At 44.2% G+C, this 23,221-nt stretch overlaps 1 protein-coding gene across 1 annotated transcript in view; it reads right to left on the bottom strand.

The window, feature by feature from the left end:
• LOC116463236 (low-density lipoprotein receptor-related protein 11) overlaps positions 1-23,221 on the bottom strand; it is a 44,954-nt gene that overhangs the window by 2,450 nt on the left and 19,283 nt on the right. Inside the window, exons 3-6 of the mRNA XM_032146259.2 lie at positions 21,104-21,245; positions 15,453-15,578; positions 13,866-14,078; positions 4,990-5,085 (exon numbers count right to left, since the gene is read on the bottom strand). Coding sequence (XP_032002150.1) covers positions 4,990-5,085; positions 13,866-14,078; positions 15,453-15,578; positions 21,104-21,245 — 577 coding nt within the window. The remainder of the gene's footprint in view (positions 1-4,989; positions 5,086-13,865; positions 14,079-15,452; positions 15,579-21,103; positions 21,246-23,221) is intronic.

Here is a 23,221-nt window from a genome sequence, read left to right as displayed (position 1 = left end):
AAACCAAATTCTCTACCAGCTTCCTACAAAATTTGTATGGCATCAATGGGTACACATACTACCATCTGATCACACATATCCAACTGAAATAGGCATTCTGATCACGAAATTTTTTTGTTGTAGTCATAGACTATATTTATGGATTCATACATGATCATTCTTCAACTAAGTATGAACTAACTCCTGATTTCTTGTTCTGTTTAGGGCTTAAGAAATTTATTTCCTTTCTAAATCCAGGGAACAGACTCAGTCAGTAGAACTTTGTTGAAAACTAACTTCCAAATATGCTGGTGTGATTTTAGACATTAAAGGAAAACATTTCTTTAGTTTTTCCCGTGAGGCGGATCCTAGACACCAGACTAGAAGCAGCAAGGCTTGCAGGAGTCTGGAAGGACAGGGTGTGCCAATATCAGTCTTTTTTATCAAGCTTAGCAGGCTCTATTTTTAGTCTGATCTACTCTGTGGCCAGGCCAGGTCTGGAGATGATGTGGTGGAACCGTTTTTAGCTATAGGAATCTTGCCAACTGGTGGAACTAGTGGAGAAACATCTCCTTTGTGTAGGCTCATTCTATAACATTTGCTCTCATTTACTCATTCATTCTGCATTCATTAAAAGCCTTCTTCCATGTGCCAGACACTGAGCTAAGTGCTGATAATCCTTTTATTTGTAAATAAATACCACCCCCCTCAAGATAAGCTAATGCCAAGAATACCAGCTTTATAGCTTACATCACTGAATTCTCACAACCACCACATAAATTGGTGCTATTATTATCCTCATTTTACAAATGAGGGAGCTAAGGCATCAGCAATGAAGTGAGGGTCAGGCACAGTAGCTCAGGCCTGTGACACCAGCACTTTGGAAGGCAGAAGTGGGAAAATTGCTTGATCCCAGGAGTTCGAGACCAGCCTGGGCAACATGGCGAGACCTTGTCTCTACAAAAAATTATTAGCCAGTTGTGTCATGCACCTGCAGTCCCAGCCACTTGGAAGGCTGAAGTAGGAGAATCACCCGAGCCCAGAAAGTTGAGGCTGTTATGAGCCATGATCAGGCTACTGCACTCCAGCCTGGGTGATAGTGTGAGAGCATATCTCAAAAAAAGAGAAGTGAGGCTGGGCACAGTGGCCCATGTCCATAATCCCAATACTTCGGGAGGCTAAAGCAGAAGGATCACTTGAGTCTGGGAGGTAGAGGCTTCAGTGAGCTCTTAAACTGTACTCCAGCCTGGGTGGCAGAGTAAGATCCTGTCTTTAAAAAAAAAAAGAGACTGAAGTGACTTGTCTAAGATTGTTAAGTGGTAGAGCTAGCAAATAATCCCAGACGGGACAGCCCCAGAGCCTGTGGTTCTAACCACTATGGTACTCTACTTCTGCAAAATGTAAATGAGACTGTTTTTGAATGACTAATTCTGGGTAGACAGACATTTAAATGGGAAAAAATGCAACAAGGTGTTATACTTACTATGATAGAATTATATATGAAGCACAGATGTATTAATAAAATAGGTGGTCCATCTACCTGGTCTGTAGGATTTTTGCTTGAGTGATTTTGATGTATGATAGAGACTGTTGCGTGGTTGAAGGAGATAAGTTTATTTTTTGATATTTGTCAGATTGAGATGCCTATCAGCGATCAGGCGGAATTTTCTCTTAGGCTTTTGGATTATCTGGGCCTAAATATGTGGGAGCCTTCAGCATAAAGGTGGTAGCTGCAGTCGCGATAGTGGGTAGGACAGCCAGAGAGAAAGGAAGAAGAAAGGTGAGCCAGGAACAAGGTCCTGGGAAACACCAGCATTTAGAGGGCAGACAAAAGCAGAGGACCAAAAAAACAGAAGACAACCAGTCAGAGAAATAGGAGGACGACCGCTATAGTAGGGAGTGGGCTTTTGGAAGCTGAGGAAAGAGACATCCAAGAAGAAAGTCCTTAGCTGAATCAAATGCTAAGGAAAGGTCAAGTGAGGTGAAGCCTGGAGAGCCCACTGGATTTAGCAATTGGTAATTCATTTATGGGAGGACAGAAGATGGAGGATGCTACTTTGTTTCTTTCCATATTAAGAAATCTGAAGGTGATCACAGTCAGGGGAATGAGCCAGTAAAGAAACAGAGAAGAAAAACGTGGGAGAGCTAGGAGATGATGAGAAATGAACCTGAGGAAATCAGGGGCTATATCCAGATCAGGGAGAGAGACCTTGGAAAGAGGGGACACCTCTTCCTTTAGTACTGGAGGAGAGGAAGAGGGGTGAATGCAACCAGATGAGTTTTTTCATTTGGGGGGCAGGTAGCTGAGGAAGTTCACTCCAGACAGTCTTGATTTACTGGGCTTAAAACTGGTCCCAGGTATAGTTGGCCGCCTCTTGAAGACAAGAGGACCTGGAGCTGACATACTCACGGCACTTCAACTCTGGTGTATTTTTAGAATCCCAGGTAAAACTCCTGAACAAGATTCTCAAGAACAGTTTGAAAGTGTCTGGTTGCCAGAGGAGGGGATGGGAAAGCTGCTTTAGAGACTGTCAAGTATCAAAGTTCTGGAAGAGGCCAGCATTCCTCCAGAGAATTGTGAAAGATGCAAATCGGTGATAACCCTATGGACTGGAATTGGATTCTACAGCTGTCTCATTCCACACACGGCAGCTCTGGAGGTGTCAAGATGGCTGCCTGGTCTCTCCATGCCAGCAGTTTGGGGCCTCAGTAGCTACTACTGCCTCCTAGTCTCCACCTGATGAAAGAAGTTCTGACACGGCTAAGTGGCCCCAAGGTGTCATTCTCCCTCCACCTTCCTATAAGTTGCATATGTTACAAAGAAACAGGACAAAAAAAGAGACTTTGGTCAATACCCACAGAAAACCCCAGGAACCCCAAATCATTTCTCACGAATTGGACCGCAACACCCAGCCCCAGTCTGGAGGACTTGCTTAAAGATGAGCACCAGCATTTAGGCTAAAGGGTTAGGAAGCTGTGATTGAAGATGCCAATCCCAATGCCGGGGCTCAGGTTTAGCTATGGTAACAATGAAACAGACGAGATCTAGGAAAATGTTCTATTTGCTAAGTCAGATATGAGGCTGCTAAACTGTCTGATCTGATTCCTGTTTAATGCTTTTATGACAAGGAAAATGAAATCTCCCAAAAGTACTTGCCAGAATATTGAAAATTATTCTTGACTTTTAATATTTAGTTGGCTTAGTTTGGATAATTTGAGATTTACAACTTTCTAGCTCCTTCTAAAACACACAATGGTATTCTCAGTAACCAGCTAGGGTGATGAATTATGTATTCTGTTCATATGAATGGGGGTGACATTTAAAATATGTAACAGGCTGGGCACAGTGTTTCACACCTGTAATCCCAGCATGGTGGGAGGCTGAGGGAGGCGGATCACTTGAGGTAAGAAGTTTTGAGACCAGCCTGGCCAACATGGCGAAACCCCATCTCTACTAAAAATACAAAAATTAGCCAGGCGTGGTGGCATGCACCTGTAATCCCAGCTACTAGGGAGGCTGAGGCAGGGGAATCGTTTGAACCCAGGAAGCAGAGGCTGCAGTGAGCTGAGATCACGCCACTGTACTCCAACCTGGACAACAGAGTGAGACTCGATGTCTCAAAAACAAAATAAAAAAAAATATGTAACAACCAGAATAGGCAACAGCCAACTAGAGCTGAGACTCTGGATACATATGTATGGGGAGGCAAGAGGCAGGCTGGTTTCCCTCTTCCCTTGATAGGGCACAGGGCCTCTTTTATTCAAATATCTTGGGACAGGCTAAGTCCAGAAGGCCAGCAGACCAAGGGGGTCACCCAGGTACTTGACATCTAGATTATTCTTAGCTATCTATTGTTTAAACATTGTGTTTTAATATTATCCAAATATTATAAATAGGGTAAAAAGAAAGTTTTCTCAATGTTTATAACTTAAGCTTATATTTTGTTCTTCTAAAGCTTCTTTTACTAGTTTGTAGGATTTAAGACTAAAGCCTGCCTTTCTAAAGGATGGTGTCCAAAGTCTTTTCTTTCTAGTTAAAATCAACCAAAATTAATGACATTATTGTATTCTTCTTCCACTTAGTAATATTCTACTTCCTACACCCTTCCCTCATTTCTATTGTCTTCTGTCTTTGTCACTAGGGCACTTGGAAAGAGAACTAGGTACTCTAAGACCTTTACTCTTCTTTCACCATAAATAACTCAGTAATAACTGCCATCATTTCTATATTTGGCTCATAATATGAGCCACACAGTGCATTAAATGCTTTAGATTAATTATCCCATATATTCTTCTTAGCAACCCTATGAGGCAGGTATTGTTACTATCCTCATCTTACGAATGAGGAAACTGAGATCCAGGGAAATAAGATAGCCTGCTCAAGGTCATACAGTTTAGTGCGTGAGAATTTTTTTTTTTTTTGAGACGGTCTCACTCTGTCACCCAGGCTGGAGTGCAGTGGCACAATCTTATCTCACTGCAGCTTCGACCTCCCAGGCTCAAGTTATCCTCCCACCTCAGCCTCCCTGGGACTACAGGCGAATGTCACCACACTTGGCTAATTTTTGTATTTTTTGTAGAGACGGGATTTTGCCATATTGCCCAGGCCGGTCTTGAACTCCTGAGCTCAAGAGATCCTCCTGCCTTGGCCTCCCAAAGTGCTGGGATTACAGGCGTGAGCCACTGTGCCCAGCTTTGAGTAAGGATTTGAGTTGTGGCATCTGACTCTAAAGCTTGTGTTCTCCCACCATGCCACAAGTATGACATTTTCCACAGGTGTCACACCTGGAAGGGTGTATAGAAAAGGCAGCTGAGGTCCAAAGATGGTAGGTTACTATCAGGAGCCCCAAGATACAGTGCAATACAAGCAACGAGGAGCCAGTTCTTTCGGTCCACTGACGGACTGCTCCTGTCATGAGCTCTCATGGCCTCAGGGAATATCCTCAGCCAGAGGGCATGCAGTTCTGAGAAGACTACAGTCTGCAAAGGGTTTCCAAGGTGGACGTTTACCTGTTTCTGGGGCTGGGTGTTCCCCTCCTCCTCCACCGCCCTTTGACTCAAATATATAACTTTCCTCTTTTCTGTTCTTCCCTGAGGAACTACTATCTGCAGAAAAGAAAGAGAACATATATTGAAGGTGTATGCATCAGAAACTTCAGGAAACAAATGTGAAAATACAGGCTTATTTTCTTTTAAGATGGACTTAGAGAAGAACTGTTTATTTCTCTACTAAACAAAGGCTTATGTTTGATAGTTAAGCAGTAAATAACTAAGGCGACCCATCGAATAACGCAAAGTACACAGCTAATACGAAACTACCGACAGAGAGAGCGGAAGACACACCCTGCACCGGAACTACCACCACACCTCTTGGAGAAGGGAGATCTCAGGCAAGAAGAGTCACAGGGAGTCTCTGGATATCATGCCATGAAAAGCAGAAATCAGAAAGGTTTTTCTTTGAAGAATAAACAATGGGCATATATAAGGCATTTAGACATGCTCTTTCTCTTTCTCACCACAACTCTGGACGGCAGGTATAAATAGCTCAATTTTTTTCTGGTTAGGCTCAGGATCAGGTTCCTACCTAGGTTCACACAAGTAAGTGGGTCACAGGGCTGGGATGCAAACTGGTTTCTTGGTGGAGACCAATATTCTAATTTAATGATATATTACTTAACTATTGAGTTATAATACTGAGGGGGAAATTATTATTATTATTTATTTGCTATTTTTTTTTTTTTTTGAGACAGAGTCTCTCTCTGTTGCCCAGATTGGAGTGCAGTGGCACGATCTTGGCTCACTGCAACGTCCACCTCCTGGGTTCAAGCAATTCTCCTGCTTCAGCCTCCCGAGTAGCTGGGATTACAGGCATGTGCCACCACGCCTTGCTAATTTTTGTATTTTTAGTAGAGATGGGGTTTCACCATGTTGGCCAGGCTGGTCTTGAACTCCTGACCTCAAGCGATCCACCTGCCTCGGCCTCCTAAAGTGCTAGGATTACAGGCATGAGCCACCACACCTGGCCTATTTACTTTTATTTTGAGACAGGGTCTCCATTGCCCAGGCCAGAGTGCAGTGGCACGATCATGGCTCACTGCAGCCTTGACCTCCTAGGCTCAAGCGATTCTCCCGAGTAGCTGGGACCACAGATGCGTGCCACCATGCCTGGCTAATTTTTGTATTTTTAGTAGAGATGGGGTTTTGCCATGTTCCGCAGTAGGCTCAAGTGATCTGCTCACCTCAGCCTCCCAAAGTGCTGAGATGACAGGCCTGAGCCACCATGCCCAGCCTCAGGTGGGATTTTTGAGTATTACAATGCTTAATGGCAATGAATTAGAAATAATCTACTGACAAATTTTATTGAGAAACAAAACAATTTTTAAAGCTTCTTTACTCATATGGCATCAACATAAATGTTCCTAATTCCTGCAACTGAAATAAGACTATTTAAAGGTAGTATATAAAATTCTTTGGTAACTTGCATTTTGCAAATTTACTAAGTCACAAAGTTGGCCAGGTGCAGTGGCTCATGCCTATAATCCTGGCACTCTGGGGACAGTCTACTGTGTCTTGTTACTCTAGAAAGATCCATGTATGTTGGTCCTACATACAGCCAATAATTGGGGCTTTCTCCATAGACTCTGAGCTCAGACAGAAGGAGAGAGATGAGGAAAGCACAGTCATTGCTCATAGGCTGCAGGATCAGATTTCCCTGCAAAGAGAGTTCTGTTACTGTCCAATTCACTGCAGTAGCCAGGACAGTGGTCACCAAGGACCTCTCCAGCTACCTGGATTCTCTTATATGATACCTGATCCCAGGTCAGGTAGTTCTATAAGATTTAATCATATAATGGTTGCACGCAGTGGCTCATGCCTGGCCAACATGGCAAAACCCTGTCTCTACTAAAAATACAAAAAAAATTAGCCGGGCGTGGTGGCGGGCGCCTGTAGTCCCAGCTGCTGGGGAGGCTGAGGCAGGAGAATAGCGTGAACCCCAGAGGCGGAGCTTGCAGTGAGCTGAGATCGCGCCACTGCACTCCAGCCTGGGCGACAGAGCGAGACTCTGTCTGTTTTATCTCTCTCTCCAATAATAAATTTGGAAGTGGGAAGATCACATAGTTGGAAACTCAAGTCCTACTTTTTAAAAGTAATGAGCTAGGGCCTGGGCATGGTGGCTCACGCCTGTAATCCCAGCACTTTAGGAGGCCGAGGCGGGTGGATCGCTTGAGGTCAGGAGTTCGAGACCAGCCTAGCCAACATGGTGAAACCCCATCGGTACTAAAAATACAAAACTTAGCTGGGCATGGTGGCACGTGCCTATAATCCCAGCTACTTGGGAGGCTGAGGCAGGTGAATCGCTTGAACTTGGGGGGTGGAGGTTGCAGTGAGCCCAGATAGCACCACTGCACTCCAGCCTGGGTGACAAAACGAGACTCCATCTCAATAAATAAATAAATAAATAAATAAATAAATTAATTAATTAATTTAAATAAAAATAAAAATAATGAGCCAGGAATAAAAACAAAGTGCCAAAATTCACCAACTCCCGATTTTTTTCAGAGGATTGTCTTTCACCCAATAAAAAACCATAAGATAACTGCATTTACAATGTTCACCCCACTCTGTTTCTTCCCAATGAAGATGAGAGCTTGCTCATCTTAATTCTTAAAGGAACTCAGTACTGGAAACACTACTGCACTATTTCTATTTTTTATCTGAATTAACTGCCTTATACACTTGGCGCTCTCTTACCCTGGTTTCTTAGTGAATACCACTGGACTTGAATGTTCTACCAAAAATTCATATAGCACTAACATTTACTGAGAGACATAAATTATATTTACATATAATATCTCATGCAATCTTTGTAGCCATATTATGAGAGATTATTATCCTCTTTTTTTTTTTTTTTTTTTGAGGTGGAATTTCGCTCTTGTTGCCCAGCCTGGAGTGCAATGGTGTGATCTCGGCTCACTGCAACCTCCGCCTCCTGGGTTCAAGCGATTCTCCTGCCTCAGCCTCCTGAGAAGCTGGGATTACAGGCATGTACCACCACGCCTGGCTAATTTTTTTATTATTAGTAGAGACGGGGTTTCTCCATGTTGGCCAGGCTGGTCTCGAACTCCCTACCTCAGGTGATCCACCCGCCTCGGCCTCCCAAAATGCTGGAATTACAGGCATGAGCCACCACGCCCCGCTGAGATTATTATCCTCTTACAGGTAAGGAAATGAAGTTTAGAGAAGTTGATTACCTAGTAGCTAGTAATTGGTGGTGCTGGAATTAGAACCCAGGACTGATCCAAAGCAGGAGTTTGCCATTGAACCATACTGCTCTCAAGGTCACAGCTAGCAAATACGAGTATTTTACTCCAAGAACCAAGTCGATACTATATTTATTTACTCATACCCAGGCAAAATCACACACTTTTAAATGATTTTTAGGAAGGTTTTGGACAAAGCTTTATTAAGGATGCAGTAGAGAAACTGGCTAACTGTACTTGCAAAAGGAACCTAACCTCACAGGTGGGTTCATTTAAAAAACTATGCAAATTCTTTCTGAATCTTCAGTTGTCAAAATTAAAGAGCACTTTTTTCTTTAAAAACTTTTTTTTTAAACAGCATTTTCTTAAACGCCCTTATTCCCCGGGGAGAGGAAGACAGTGATGTAGGGAGGGATCAGGTATCAGGCAGCGGGCAGTGTGCATGGGAGACTTCAGAAGGCGCAGTTGCCCCGGACTCTAGGATTACCCAGGAACCTTGCTCTGCCTTCTGGGTAATTGAAATGTGAATTTCTGCTGTTTACATTCCATGAAGGAATTCACTATGATTTCCCAGTCTGCCTGATTCATTTTTCCTAGACTTCAGCATAAGGAACGCCATAGAGAAATGCTTCACTTTCACACATCCAATCACAGGCTCTAGCCAGTGTGGCGAATCAGAACAAAACAAAACAATGATATCACTTGCTTCTGGAAGTAGTTACTTTTGGTAATGATCCTTCTGGAAGAGTTAAATGTCTTAGGAAACTATTTTTCCTGTCTTCTGAATGTATTATGTTTACTATGCATGGCGACACATTCCCAGAGGGAATTGGCAGCTGAATGGAAGCTGTTTCCATTTCATTTCCAGCTGCCATAGAGCATGCAGGCATGATCCGGAAGAAATACTTTAATATGCCCATGAATTCTCAAGTTTCAAAAAATCGGATTCCACGTGAATGTGGATATAGCACCACTTTTCTAGCCCTTTGTAGGGCTGGAAACCAGATTTCTTTCCTCGGGGTAGCTTGGATACAAGAGGATGGAATTGCTAATGAATGACTTGGACCACACAGAGAACAGGCCCTACGGCTATGACCATGGCCAACAATCCAGCCATTGTGCCTTTACATGCTGAGCAAACACTGGCCACACTGGAGCTCTGTGCTCCTCCTGACTCACGGTGGCTCAGAGTGTACTGAGCATGCATTCGCTGGTGTAACTGAATGTCTGCACATACCTTCATTTTATCCTCAGTAACCTGTGTGGAATAAATCCCCAAAAGTGGGATAATTGGGTCAAGGTACACATAGTTTTGTTTTAGAGATGAGGTCTTACTCTGTCACCCAGGCTGGAGTGCAGTGGTGTGATTACAGCTCACTGCAGCCTCGACCTCCCAGGCTCAAGCGATTCTCCCACCTCAGTCTTTCAAGTAGCTGGGATTACAGGTGAACACAACCAGCTGATTTCTGTAGTTTTTGTAGAGATGGGGTTTTGCCATGTTGCTAGGGCTGGTCTAGAACTCCTGGCCTTAAGCAATCCACCTGCCTTGGCCTTCCAAAGTGCTGGCATTACAGGTGTGAGCTGCTGCACCCGATCATATGCATAGTTTTAAGCCTTCAGAAACTGGCCTCTGGAAGGACGTACTAATTGCATTGCTACCAGCAGAGTGTGAGACTTGTTTCTCTCTACTCTTAGAAACATTAATTATTATAATTCTTCATCGTCAGTGTGATAGGTGAAAAACTACATCTCACTACTTTGCATGCTACACTGTTAGTATTAATCTTAGTATCTTGTTAACAAGTCTTCCATGAGCTAAGTCTTTTTTTTTTTTTTTTTTTGAGACGGAGTCTCACTCTGTCACCTGGGCTGGAGTGCAGTGGCGCCTCTGTCACCTGGGCTGGAGTGCTGTAGCACGATCTTGGCTCACTGCAACCTCCGCCTCCTGGGTTCAAGCGATTCTCCTGCCTCAGCTTCCTGAGTAGCTGGGATTACAGGTGCCTGACACTACGCCCAGCTAATTTTCTGTATTTTTAGTAGAGATGGGGTTTCACCATGTTGGCCAGGCTGGTCTCGAACTCCTGCCCTTGTGATTTGCCTGCCTCAGCCTCCCAAAGTGCTGGGATTACAAGCATGAGCCACCGCGCCCAGCCAAGCTAAGTCTTATTTGTCCTCACCACATGTCTGTGCAGGAAGGAGGCAGCAGTGAATTTAACTCATTCATATTTATTGTACTAGCTGATGGTCTTCTTAAAACCCAGGCATGTGTCATGAACAACAATGCACTTTTTTTTTTTTTTTGAGACAGTCTCGCTCTGTTGCTCAGGCTGGAGTGCAGTGGCACAATCTCAGCTCACTGCAAGCTCCGCCTCCTGGGTTCACACCATTCTCCTGCCTCAGCCTCCCGAGTAGCTGGGACTACAGGTGCCTGCCACCACGCCCGGCTAATTTTTTGTATTTTTATTTTTATTATTTTATTTTATTTTTGAGACAGAGTCTTGCTCTGTCGCCCAGGCTGGAGTGCAGTGGTGCGATCTTGGCTCACTGCAAGCTACGCCTCCCAGGTTCACGCCATTCTCCTGCCTCAGCCTCCCAAGTAGCTGGGACCACAGGTGCCCGCCAACACGCCCGGCTAATTTTTTGTAGTTTTAGTAGAGACAGGGTTTCACCGTGTTAGCCAGGATGGTCTCGATCTCCTGACCTTGTGATCCGCCTGCCTCGGCCTCCCAAAGTGCTGGGATTACAGGCATGAGCCACTGCGCCCGGCCAATAATGCACTTTTAAATCTACTTATGGGTCTTTAACTTACATGAAATCAGAGGCTGGGGACTCTAGTCTGGTGGTCTTAGGGACAGCAGAGGGGGAGGGCAGGGACAGCTGCTGTCTGAACAGAAACTACAGGATGTGAGGGCTCTTTCTAACATTTTCAAAGTTTTGTTCTTTTCTTCCCACTTTCTTCACCCCAGGACTTTCAAAAAGTGTGTTTTTGATGAATAGATAATAATACATGAAAATGCTCATGAGTAAGAAAAAAGTTTTATAAAAGCATTATCCTGCTTTTGTTAAAAATGAATAAATACGTATACGTGTATGAATAAAAGTAACCAGAAGAAAACGCAACAAAATTTTAATGGTGAGTTTTGCTAGATGCTTTTAACTTTCTTTGTATTTGTCTATATTTTCGACAGTAAATCCATATTATTTTAATAATTAGAAAAAGCCCGAATATGTTATAATAACTGGACATCTAATCTCTCTGCATCTGTGAAAGGCTGTTCTTAACATCTTCATAACCAAATCCAAAGGCTGATTATCAAAAAGCAAAAGGAGAGATCATAAATAGATTGGAAATTGGGTGCTGACTCCCATCAGCCACAGGTGGCAGCCTGGAGCATTCTTTTCTTTTTTTTTCCTCCTACTTTTAAGTTCTGGGGTACATGTGTAGGCTGTGCAGGTTTGTTACACAGGTAAACATGTGTCATGGTGGTTTGCTGCCCAGATCATCCCATCCCTAGGTATTAAGCCAGCATCTATTAGCTATTCTTCCTGATGCTCCCCCTCCCCCTACCTCCCACCCTCTGACAGGCCCCAGTGTGTGTTGTTTCCCTCCATATGTTCATGTGTTCTCATCATTCGGCTTCCACTTTTAATGTGAGGACATGCAGTATTTGGTTTTCTGTTCCTGCGTTAGTTTGCTGAGAATAATGGCTTCTAGCCTGGAGCACATTTTCAAAACGATTCTGAGCTAAGTCCACATTCCCCATGGGACAGTGTTGGGCTCAATGAGTAACACCTAGCCTGGGTAAGGGCTGATGGGGTAAAGTACGAATGTCAGCCTATTTATCATTCCTCAATGCTGGACAGCACCTTGGAGGACATCTGGTTGAAGTCCCTTATTAACAGATGAGGCAACTGAGGTCCAGAGATATGAAGTGACTTATTCAAGGTTCTAAAGGTAGAGCCAAGACCTGGGCTTTGGTCTCGACTCTACTTTCAGCTAATTTGTTCATGCTCACGTGGTTCTCTCCACCACAGTAATGTGGTAGGAATTCATCCATCCTGGCCTCTGATAACACAGATCTCTCCATAAACTCTTCACCCCTTTGGCAGTCCTGCCAAAGACGCCTGGTCTCCCCGACTCTGTTTCTTAGATTGTGATGCTCTTCTCCACACAAACTATCTTAAGCAGAGAAAATCCACTAAAACCACATCCAAAGGCTTGCATGTAGTGACCGATTTTACCAGTAGGTGGCAGTACCAACAAGCAATGGACCAAAAAAGCAGACACTTGGCAGTGTACTTAACCAAAACTCAGAAAGAAAAGTCCCTGATAGAATGCAGTGTTTTGCAGACATATTTTTATGGAGGCACTTAAAATCTACAAGGCACATAAACAAAAGAGTGGAAGGAGATATAACAAATATTAAAGGCAGTTTTCAAAAGAGGTGGTATTTTAAGTTCACTTTCCTTCTTAAATTATTTTGCATCTTCCATATCTTGTACAATGAACAAAAATTTTTCTTAATAAACTTACTAAAATCATGTCAGGTTATTTCAATACAACTTATGCAGAGTCTGAAAAGACATTACGAAAGCTTTTGGAAATGTGATAATCTTCATTTCTGTCTGTCACATAATCATGCAAATAGTAAGTGTGTAAAAAATGATGGAATCCTGTACTACTTATTGGTTGATTGATTGAGATAAGGTCTCACTATGTTGCCCAGGCTGGTCTCAAACTCTTGGCCTCAAGCAATTCTTCTGCCTCAACCTCCAGAGTAGCTGGCATTATAGGTGAGTCACTGCATCTGGCTAAATTCTGTAATGCTTTAGTCATGTGAATGTATTTTAGGCCAGGTGCAGTGACTCACACCTATAATCCTAGCACTTTGGGAGGCCAGCCAAGGTGGGCAGATCACTTGAGCCCAGGAGTTCAAGACCAGCCTGGGCAACATGGCAAAAGCTTGTCTCTATAAAAAACACAAAAATGAGCCAGGCATGGTGGTCCCAGCTACTACGCCTATAGTCCCAGTTACTCAGGAGGCTGAGGTGGGAGGATCATGTTTGGGAGGTTGAGGCTGCAGTGAGCTGTGATCGTGTCACTGTACTCCAGCCTGGGAAACAGAGTGAGACCCTGTCTCAAAAAAAATAAAAAGAAATCTTATTAGCCTTATTTTTTTTAGTGATAGATTTAGTTAAATTGGAGGTATAACGTTGAATTACTAGCACATGCATCTCTTTCAAGACGCCTTTTTAAAATGTTCACTTGCTTGGGTGAAGAGGATTTACACAAATACATAATGGTTATGCTGTTTCATCTCAAAAAAACCTAAAATTTAACACTTTGGGTATTGGCTTCTGTAAGCTAAGTGTTAATGTATTTACAAATACATGTATTGGTATCTCTGGAGTAGGTATATATGTATGAGTGTATTTAGTTAAGTGTCCCTTACTATAAATTAGTGCAAATGTCAAGATTTTTTCCCCCCTTTCTGGCCACATTCTTAATTTTAACTCTTATTTCAAGATACTTCCTTAACACTCTTCAAACACAAACTTAATTGTGAGCCAAGTTTGCCTACAGAAAACAAGGTTCTTCGTTGAGAACCCGCTGTGAATCCTTACCTGGCATCACAGGAATGATTTGACTCTCTGGTCCCCAAAAGGCGGAATGATTCCTCTTCTCTGTGTTTGATAATGCAGGTGGCTTGTTTGGGGCAGTGGCTTTCTGAGACTTTTCCACCAAGGAGTCACCCCCTGCATCTTCACTCGGCCCTGTGGTTCTTGGCAGGGCAGGACTAGCTGCCGTGTGGGTTACCATCTTGCGGTCCAGGCCCACTGAAGTGTGGAAGAGCTACTGTTAGTTGCTGGATTTCTTTTCTGAGCTTTAATACTAAAAACACTACATCTGCAGCTGATTTAAAATCAAGGATATTTGGATATAACAGCCCACTCATCTAAGACATGTCAGAGGACCATAAAAATCTATTCTCACGTTTTCAAATGGGTAATCTGTTCTTTCTTCTTCCAATAGTCAGCTTTCCAAATGTTACACATAAAGAAATGGACAGGGCCCAGCATGGTGGCTCATGCGTGTAATCCTAGCACTTTGGGAGGCAGAGGTAGGCGATCACTTGAGCCCACAAGTTCGTGACCAGCCTGGGCAACAAGGCAAAACCCCATCTCTACAAAAAACTAACAAAAATTAGCTGGGCATGGTGGTACATGCCTGCAGTCCCAGCTACTGGGGAGGCTGAGATGGGAGAAACACCTAAGCCTGGGGAAGTCGAGGCTGCAGTGAGCCATGATTGTGCCACTGCACTCCAGCCTGGGTGACAGAGTGAGAACTGGTCTCATAAAAAAAAAAGAAAGAAAAGAAAAGAAAAAAAAAAAAGAAATGGACAAAGACTAAACGTAAACTTAAGGTTTTGAGACTCTTCGCGTCCTTCCTCAAATCCATACTTCATTACATTTTCTTCAGTTTTTCTTCTTTCTTACAGGGTATTTCTATGTGTATGACATTATAAGACTGATTTACAGCTCTGACTTAGCCACACCCTGGTATATTGTAAATTTTCTTTAAAAAATTATCAAGGCCGGGCGCAGTGGCTCACACCTGTAATCCCAGCACTTTGGGAGGCCGAGGCGGGCGGATCACGAGGTCAGGAGATCGAGACTATCCTGGCTAACACGGTGAAACCCCATCTCTACTAAAAATACAAAAAAATAGCCAGGCGAGGTGGCGGGCGCCTGTAGTCCCAGCTACTCGGGAAGCTGAGGCAGTAGAATGGCGTGAACCCCGGGGGGCGGAGCCTGCAGTGAGCCGAGATCGCGCCACTGCACTCCAGCCTGGGTGAAAGAGCGAGGCTCCTTCTCAAAAAAAAAAAAAAAAAAAAAAAATATATATATATATATATATCAAAACAAAGCATCAAATCACTTCACTTTTTAAGCACATGACATGCAGCATTTTTAGGATAGAAAGAACCTGGAAAATTGAAAAAAATTGAAAACATAAGCAATACTGAAAATTTGACATTTGCGACTTAGACTAGAGACATATTCTCATTTAAGGCATAGCTTTTACATGTAAAGTTGTAACTAAAATCAAGCAGGGGAAGGACACTGCATTTGCATTTTATTCTCAGAACACAGACCTCTCAACTCCATCCCTTCCAGCCACTGCCTAGCAATGTGACACAGCCAACTCACGATTCTGGCAGAAGTCTTCATCAGACCCGTCAGGACACTGCTGCACTCCATCGCAGGTGAGCGTGATGTCAATGCAGCAGCCATCGTCACAGAAGAAGTGGTAGCGCGAACAAGTGTGCAAACATCCTGTTTGTAAACAAATCTCAAGTCACACGAGTGCAGGAGAAGTTCAGACTCTCAAGATGGGGATGACAAAGGGGAGTCCATGGGGATGATAAAATGCACTTGGGGGAAGAGATGCAAATAATGAGGCAAACCTAACAATTCGAGCAACAGGTTCTGGAGAGGCTGGAGGGCACTTTTTGAGCCTCCCGACTTAATTCTTCAGACTCCTCAAGGGCTCCTGGTCTGAGGGCTGTTCTCCATGCTTGCCTTGCCAGGAGGTGGCACAGAGAAGCAACAGCCCAGGTCTCTCTCCACCCTTGCTTCCCCGCCTCAGCTGTCTCCCTCTGCATTCATTCATTCATAGAAGCCATTGTTGGAACCTCTTCTTCTGGCCATCGATTGCTCCGCAGGAGGCCACCTAATACCATCCCAGCCCCTGGATGGCAGTTGGCTATGTTTTAACAGAGGTACCATTTTATTTATTTACTTACTTAAGACAAGGTCTCACTCTGTCGCCCAGGCTGAAGTGCAGTGGCACAATCTTGGCTCACTGCAACCTCTACCTCCCGGGTTCAAGAGATTCTCCTGCCTCAGCCTCTGGAGTAGCTGGGACTACAGACATGCACCACCACACCCAGTTAATTTTTGTATTTTTTGGTAGAGACGGGGTTTCACCTTGTTGGCCAGGCTGGTCTCGAACTCCTGACCTCAACTGATCCACCTGCCTTGGCCTCCCAAAGTGCTGGGATTACAGGTGTGAGCCACCGTGCCTGGCCCAGAGGTACTATTTTACATATGCTATGTCTACATTCTTGTTTCCTAAGTAATTCTTTTCACTGAGATTAACTTTTTACTATTGAATCCTATTTGTTGATTATCTTAACATCCCTGGTACTGTAGAGAATAAACAAAATCTTTAGTTATGGGCTGGCATCAATTTAGTTTCATGAAATAATGACACTGGCCGGGCGCAGTGGCTCACACCTGTAATCCCAGCACTTTGGGAAGCTAAGGCAGGTAGATCACGAGGTCAGGAGATCGAGACCATCCTGGCTAACACGGTGAAACCCCGTCTCTACTAAAAATACAAAAAATTAGCCGGGCTTGGTGGCATGCGCCTGTAGTCCCAGCTACTCGGGAGGCTGAGACAGGAGAATCACTTGAGTCCGGGAGGCGGAGGTTGCAGTGAGCCGAGATCGTGACACCGCACTCCAGCCTGGGCAACAGAGGGAGACTCTGTCTCAAAAAAAAAAAAAAAAAAAGAAAAAAAAAGAAATAATGACATTTCTCCCTTCTGGAGTTCTTAGGAGCTTTTAATTTGCAGTGCAATTCATAGGAGTTACAAATATTTTCCTGAAATGCATTTTCCCTCTCCCTTGATTAAGCCAACTTTATTAGACTTAGCTAGATGAGAACCGGGTGACTATCTGGTACTGGCAACATGGACTAAGGCATAAGGCTAGAAGCAGGTTATAGGAGCTCCACAGTTTTACAGGGACAGAGTGGACTAGACAATTCTCTTAGGAACATGGGGAAGTCACAGATTATATGATATTCCTTCAAAACCAAATGGCTGAGCACAGTTCACAAACCCAAGTGAAATCCTGGACACACACTTGGGTTTTTTTTGTTGTTTTGTTGTCTTTTTGTTTTGTTTTGTTTTTTGTAGATACGGGGTGTCACTATGTTGCCAAGGCTGGTCTTGAACTACTGGACTCAAGCAATCCTCCTGCCTCGGCCTCCTAAAGTGCTGAGATTACAGGTGTAAGCCACCGTGCCCGGCCTTGGTCACATCTTTTAGTGAAACGTGGTTAAATCAAGAGGTTGGAAAAGGAGTCTATCTCGGTGTGAGGCAATTTGAAGATATATTGATCCAGGAGGAAGAGAGGTTAAAGAAAATAAATGCTGACAGAAGCTCCTGCAGAAGAAGAGGAAGCAAAGAGCTTGCAGTTATGACGGAGAACATGGGCCTGAAGGAGAGTCAGCTCCAGCCACTGGGAAGAAGCAGGGAGCAGAGGTGGGGGACACGCTGGATATCAAGCGGGATACAGTTCCTCGTCAGGTTTCTTAAATTCATGGCATGAAAATCCCAAATATCTCAAGGTTTTATTTATTCCTTGGTGGTTTTGGAGATGGATCCATATTTGTAAATTTTCTTATCTATTTTTGGATTAGCAGCCTCCAAACTTTTTTGATCATGTATTCTGATCAATAATATATTGTTGAACAGGCACCTCCAGTTTATTTATTTACCTATTTATTTGAGACGGAGTCTCGCTGTGTCACCCAGGCTGGAGTGCGGTGGGTGGCACAATGTCAGCTCACTGCAGCCTCCACCTCCCAGGGTCAAGCGATTCTCATGTCTCAGCCTCCTGAGTAGCTGGGATTACAGGTGTGTCCCACCACATCCGGCTAGTCCAGTTTATTTATAAATAATACATGCATATTACTGTACTAACATGGGATGTATCTTATAAAATATATTGAAATTTTAAGGAAAAAAATTAAAAATCAACAAAAATATAAACTCTGCTATCTTCTTCCTCACCCTAAAAATGTCTTGAACAACTCAGGGGCATCCTGTTTGGAGACTGCTGAGCTAGATCATGTTGGAAGAGCTTGCTGGCTTGCTGTTTGAATAGATCATTTTTCTAAACATGAAAAATGTTCGAAATGTCAACTTATTAAAAACTGAACCAAGTTATGATCATATAAGCAGGGTACCTGCTCATCTGTCTACCTCAGCTGGTGTCACCCTTGGCTACCACAACATCTGGGTCATTCACTGCAAGACCAATACATACAATGGAGGGGTGGGAAACACTTGTCTCTTCTACCTCTATTTTCCAATGTCTCTCTGTGGTGTTTTATTAACTTTAGTTCATAGCATGTTATTCCAATATAACCAGTAAGTGATTCTGGACAGCAGTTAGTACTACACCAATTCCTTTTTATTTTCCATATAAAGTCACCCACACAAGACCTATACTCAAGCGGCCATTGAGTAATCAAAAATGATTCACACATCACTCTCTGCTACTTCAAATAGTTTATTACCATCTTGGAGAAGGGCCAGAAATTTACAGCTGGCAATTTACCGCTGGAGCCCGGAAAACTGCCTGAGTAAATAAACCAGGGCAAACAAGTGGCCAGTGAGGTGCTGGCCATCTGCTCCTATCAGTGCAGGCCCTTCCTCCCTCCCAAGCACCTCAGTTGTACAAGAGCAATCCTTTTCTGATTTCTGTGGGGATGACAGGGTATCTGTGTCTTCTTCCCAAGAGCCCTTTCCTCCCAGAGTCAGCACTTGACTCAGACCCTGTCCAGGTGAGTCCTGGTTCCCAGGGGGAAGGCCCTCTAGAGGGCGCCCAGTTCTACAGAAGTGAGCCATCCCTGCTGGAGCCAATGTCGTGTCTCTACTGGTCCTGGTGGCCAAGGGACCGACGATGTTTTGAGTAGCTGCCCAGCAAAGGGACTCAACAATGTTCTGAGTAGCTGGCTGGCTCTCCTGTCCAGCTGCAATGAATCAGCAGGGCTGATGGAATCTGAACTGGGCTGGACAGACTCTGTTTACTCGCTATCACTGGTGACCTCACAGTGCTGGCATGGGCTGGAGTTTGGTGCCTGTCCTGTCTGTGAATGTTTACCCTCCTTCCTTACAGTAAGCTTAACCCCTGGCTGGACAGGGAGTCATCAGCCAAACAGATTTTTAATGCCGCCTATGAAAATTATCAAAGTTGACAAGTCCTTAGGATTCTAAAATCTCTAACTCCTTAGAAAATTTCATTTACAGTATGCATACTAACCTCTGTTTTTGATAGAAGGCTAGATCCAATATAGTACAAGTAAATCACAGTCCTGTTCCAACTCTTTTATCCTCATTCTGCACACTGCTGGCTTAATTACCATCTGGATCCTGAGTAGTGAATACTGAGAATTTAAAAATGTCAGAGACTTACTGCAAGTTTACCAGAGTCAGGCACCACCAGTACACCACTCTATCCCCAGTGCCTGGCAAGGTCCCTGCACACTGCATACACTACGAAAATACACGATGACCAATTAACAGGATATTTAAATGTACAAGATCTTAGCACCTCTCCAGAAGTGAATCTTTAGTGTCACTAAGTTCCATGCAATGGATATTTTTAAAAATTTGATGACCTAATCTTTCTTAGAAATGTAGATGTTGGGCTGGGCACGGTGGTTCACGTCTGTAGTCTAAGCACTTTGGGAGGCTGAGGTGGGTGGATCACCTGAGGTCAGGAATTCAAGACCAGGTTGGCCAACATAGTGAAACCCTGTCTCTACTAAAAATACAAAATTAGCAGGGCGTGGTGGTGCATGCCTGTAGTCCCAGCTACTTGGGAGACTGAGGCAGGAGAATCACTTGAACCCAGGAGGCAGAGATTGCAGTGAGCCGAGATCGCGCCACTGCACTCCCACTCCAGCCTGGGCAACAAGAGCAAAACTCCATCACAAAAAAAAAAAATGTAGATGTTTAGAAAAGTAAGAAACATAGCTGAATGAAGTTAGTTTTACATTGTTACACTGTACAACAGAATGTGGGAACCATCATATGTATTTAAAGTTACATTATTAGTATAGCCATGCATCTGTGTAAAGTGTCTATGAAAATGTGTAGGTAGTACTTTCAAATTCACGGGTCCTTTGCATATTTCAATTAATGTTAACCACACTCCTTAGCTGCACTCTTTTTCTCTTTCTAAAATTTTTGAAGTGACTTATTACATCAGCAAGTGATTACACCCAAGAGCCAGGTCTTTCTTCAATCCTGTGGTATGCCTTTTCCTTGCTTTTTTTTATATGTATTTTTAATTGACAAAAAAGGAGAGTATATATTTATGAGGCACAATGTGATGTTTTGATATATGTTTGCATTATGGAATGATTAAATCAAGCTAACTGACATATCTATCATCTCCTCTACTTGTAATCTTTTTGTGATGACAACATTTAAAACCTACTCTTTTAGCAATTTTGAAACAGACAATACATTATCATTAACTATAGTCACCATGCTATGCAACAGATCACCAGAACCTGTTCCTCCGGTCTCAGTGACACTTTATACCCTTTGACCAGCGTCTCCCCTTTCCCATTCCGTCCCCCGCACAGCCTCCAGTAACCACCATTCCACTCTCTGCTTCCACGAGTTCAACTGGTTTCACTAAACTCCTTAGCTTCCCTCTTGGAACAGATGCATCAAATGGACCATCCATCTGTAAACAAAGTCCTCTCCCAGAATAGCCAGGCAATTGTCTTTGATTAAGTCAAGTCAAGAAAAGCGGGAGCATCTCTTCTCATCCCCTGGAGTGCTCCCTCCACCCCAATCCAGAAGCATCAGCTAAGCCCAAAACAGAAGAGAGCCTGCTTTTGTTATTGTATTTTTAGCAAAGACTCTCTCATTCAGCAATAACCAAAAATAAAATGGAAGAGCCCATGGAGTGCAGGGCCAGAAGACAAAGCACCAACCCGACATCGCCTTCCACAAGCAGTGGGAAGCGAGGGAAGGACTTTCTTCTCACCTCCTGTGGAGTAGGCTGCGCGAAGCACCGTCACTGACACGTTGTCAGAGCTTCTCTGCCCGGCAGTGTCCGTCACGGTCAGCTGGAAGGTATAGGTTCCCTCCTGTAGGTGGGACAGCTTCAGGGTTCCTGATTGAGGCACCTGCCACACAGATGGGACACATCACGTTGAGCAGCAGACCTGAGCTCCGAGCCCAACACCATCCTCAACTGAAAGTCCATGTCCTCAGAGCAGCCCCGGGACCTGCCTCTGCACTCCAGCCTGAGGCTGCTGAACTACATCACACGCTGTTGGCAGCTGGCCCACCTCGAACTCATCAGTTCTAGTTTATTTAGGCGGCCAAGGCCTTGACTGACAATCCCTTCAATTGTCTGCAGCAGTTGCTGCTCCAAACCTGCACCTCATCCCCAGCCTCACGCTCAGGATCCAGGCCCTGCCGTCTCAGCAGGGGGCCTCGTCAGCTTCAGGGAGAAAATCAGGACGATGACTAGGGCTCCACCACCCACCTCCTCCTGGTACCCTACCTGTACCCACTGTCACCTCTTTCTGACAGCCAGCAGGGAGGAGCTGTCCCTCCTGTGTTCCAGGCCAACCCCTCCTTCTAGTCCTTGCCCCCTTTCTTTCTAGGACTTTTAGAACACTGACACATCGACTCATTTCTTTTTCAAATGGCTCTGCTATTACTATGCCCAAGTTTGTCGCATCCTAAGAAACAAACAAACAAAACAACAAATAAAAAAAATTCCCTGAGCTCCAAGGGCTCGCCGGCCACAGCCCCACTTCCTTCCCATCTCCATTTGGCTCCCTGAAAGGCCTGGCTGTGCTGTGCTTGCTGTTTCTGTTTGCTCACTTCCCATTTAGTCTTCGCCCACCCAGTGTGGCTGCTTTCCTCACCATCCCCCTGAAACAGTGCTGGCAAAACTCACTAACTGACCTAGCAGAAGTCACCTAGGTGTCAAGACCAACAATACTATTTTTTAAAAATCCATGTTTGGTTGGGCGCGGTGGCTCACGCCTGTAATCCCAGCACTTTGGGAGGCCAAGGCGGGTGGATGATGAGGTCAGGAGATGGAGACCATCCTGGCCAACATGGTGAAACCCCATCTCTACTAAAAATACAAAAATCAGCTGGGCATGGTGGCGTGTGCCTGTAGTCCCAGGTACTTGGGAGGCTGAGGCAGGAGAATCCCTTAAACCCAGGAGACAGAGGTTGTATGTAGTGCGCCAAGATCACCCACCGCATTCCAACCTGCTGACAGAGCAAGACTCCATCTCAAAAAAAAAAAAAAAAAAAAAAAAATCCATGTTTAACTGGCCCTCTTACTGTATCTGGCCATGCTGGCCACTTTGGCTGTTTGAAAACCCCTGCTTCCTTGGCCTCCTTTTCTATCCAAGTTCCCCCACTCATTCATTGCAGAGGCCCTCAGTTCTGATCACTCCCTAACCCAGGGCTCCATGCTTGCCCTCTGCTCTCCCAACATTCACAGGCAGCTTGCTGAGCATGCTGGAGCAACAGCTGCTGAAGCTCAGCTCTGTGGTGGGATTCTGGGGGCCACTGCTGGACATTCAGCCTAAAGACTGTTTTTTCAGCTCTCCTAATGAGTCTATTACCTACTTAATATTCTATTTAAAAAAATTCCTTTCTGCTTAAATGAACTAGTCTGGATATTGTCCTCTGCAGAATGCTGGCCATTCGACATTCTATTACATTGACGCATTAATAATGGACTTTGGAAATTACAGAGGATGGGATTGCACTATTATAAGAACCATCTGCTTGTTTTTAATTAGGAAATCCTAAAATTTGGACTGACTTAGGCTTAGAGGATTTGTCAACACTACATATACACACCCACAGGATGCTTTACAATCATTTAGATATAATGAGATTACTGTGGTTGTCATATTTTATGCCACTTTAGCTAAGGTATGGATTTCCAGGTCCCAGCCTCAGAGAGTCAGAGTCAGTGGATTGGTCAGGAGAGCAGGACCTAGGATTCTACACTTACCAGGTGACCCATGATCACACTGAAAGAAACACTGGTGCGTGGTTAAGAGCACAGAACCTGGTGTCCAGTAGACATGGGTTTGAATGCCAGCCCTACCCTGTACCAGCT

The sequence above is a fragment of the Hylobates moloch genome, unplaced genomic scaffold (assembly GCF_009828535.3).
Source record: "Hylobates moloch isolate HMO894 unplaced genomic scaffold, HMol_V3 SCAFFOLD_29, whole genome shotgun sequence".
Taxonomy (NCBI): Eukaryota; Metazoa; Chordata; class Mammalia; order Primates; family Hylobatidae; genus Hylobates; species Hylobates moloch.
This window is presented reverse-complemented; position numbering and strand designations above follow the sequence as displayed.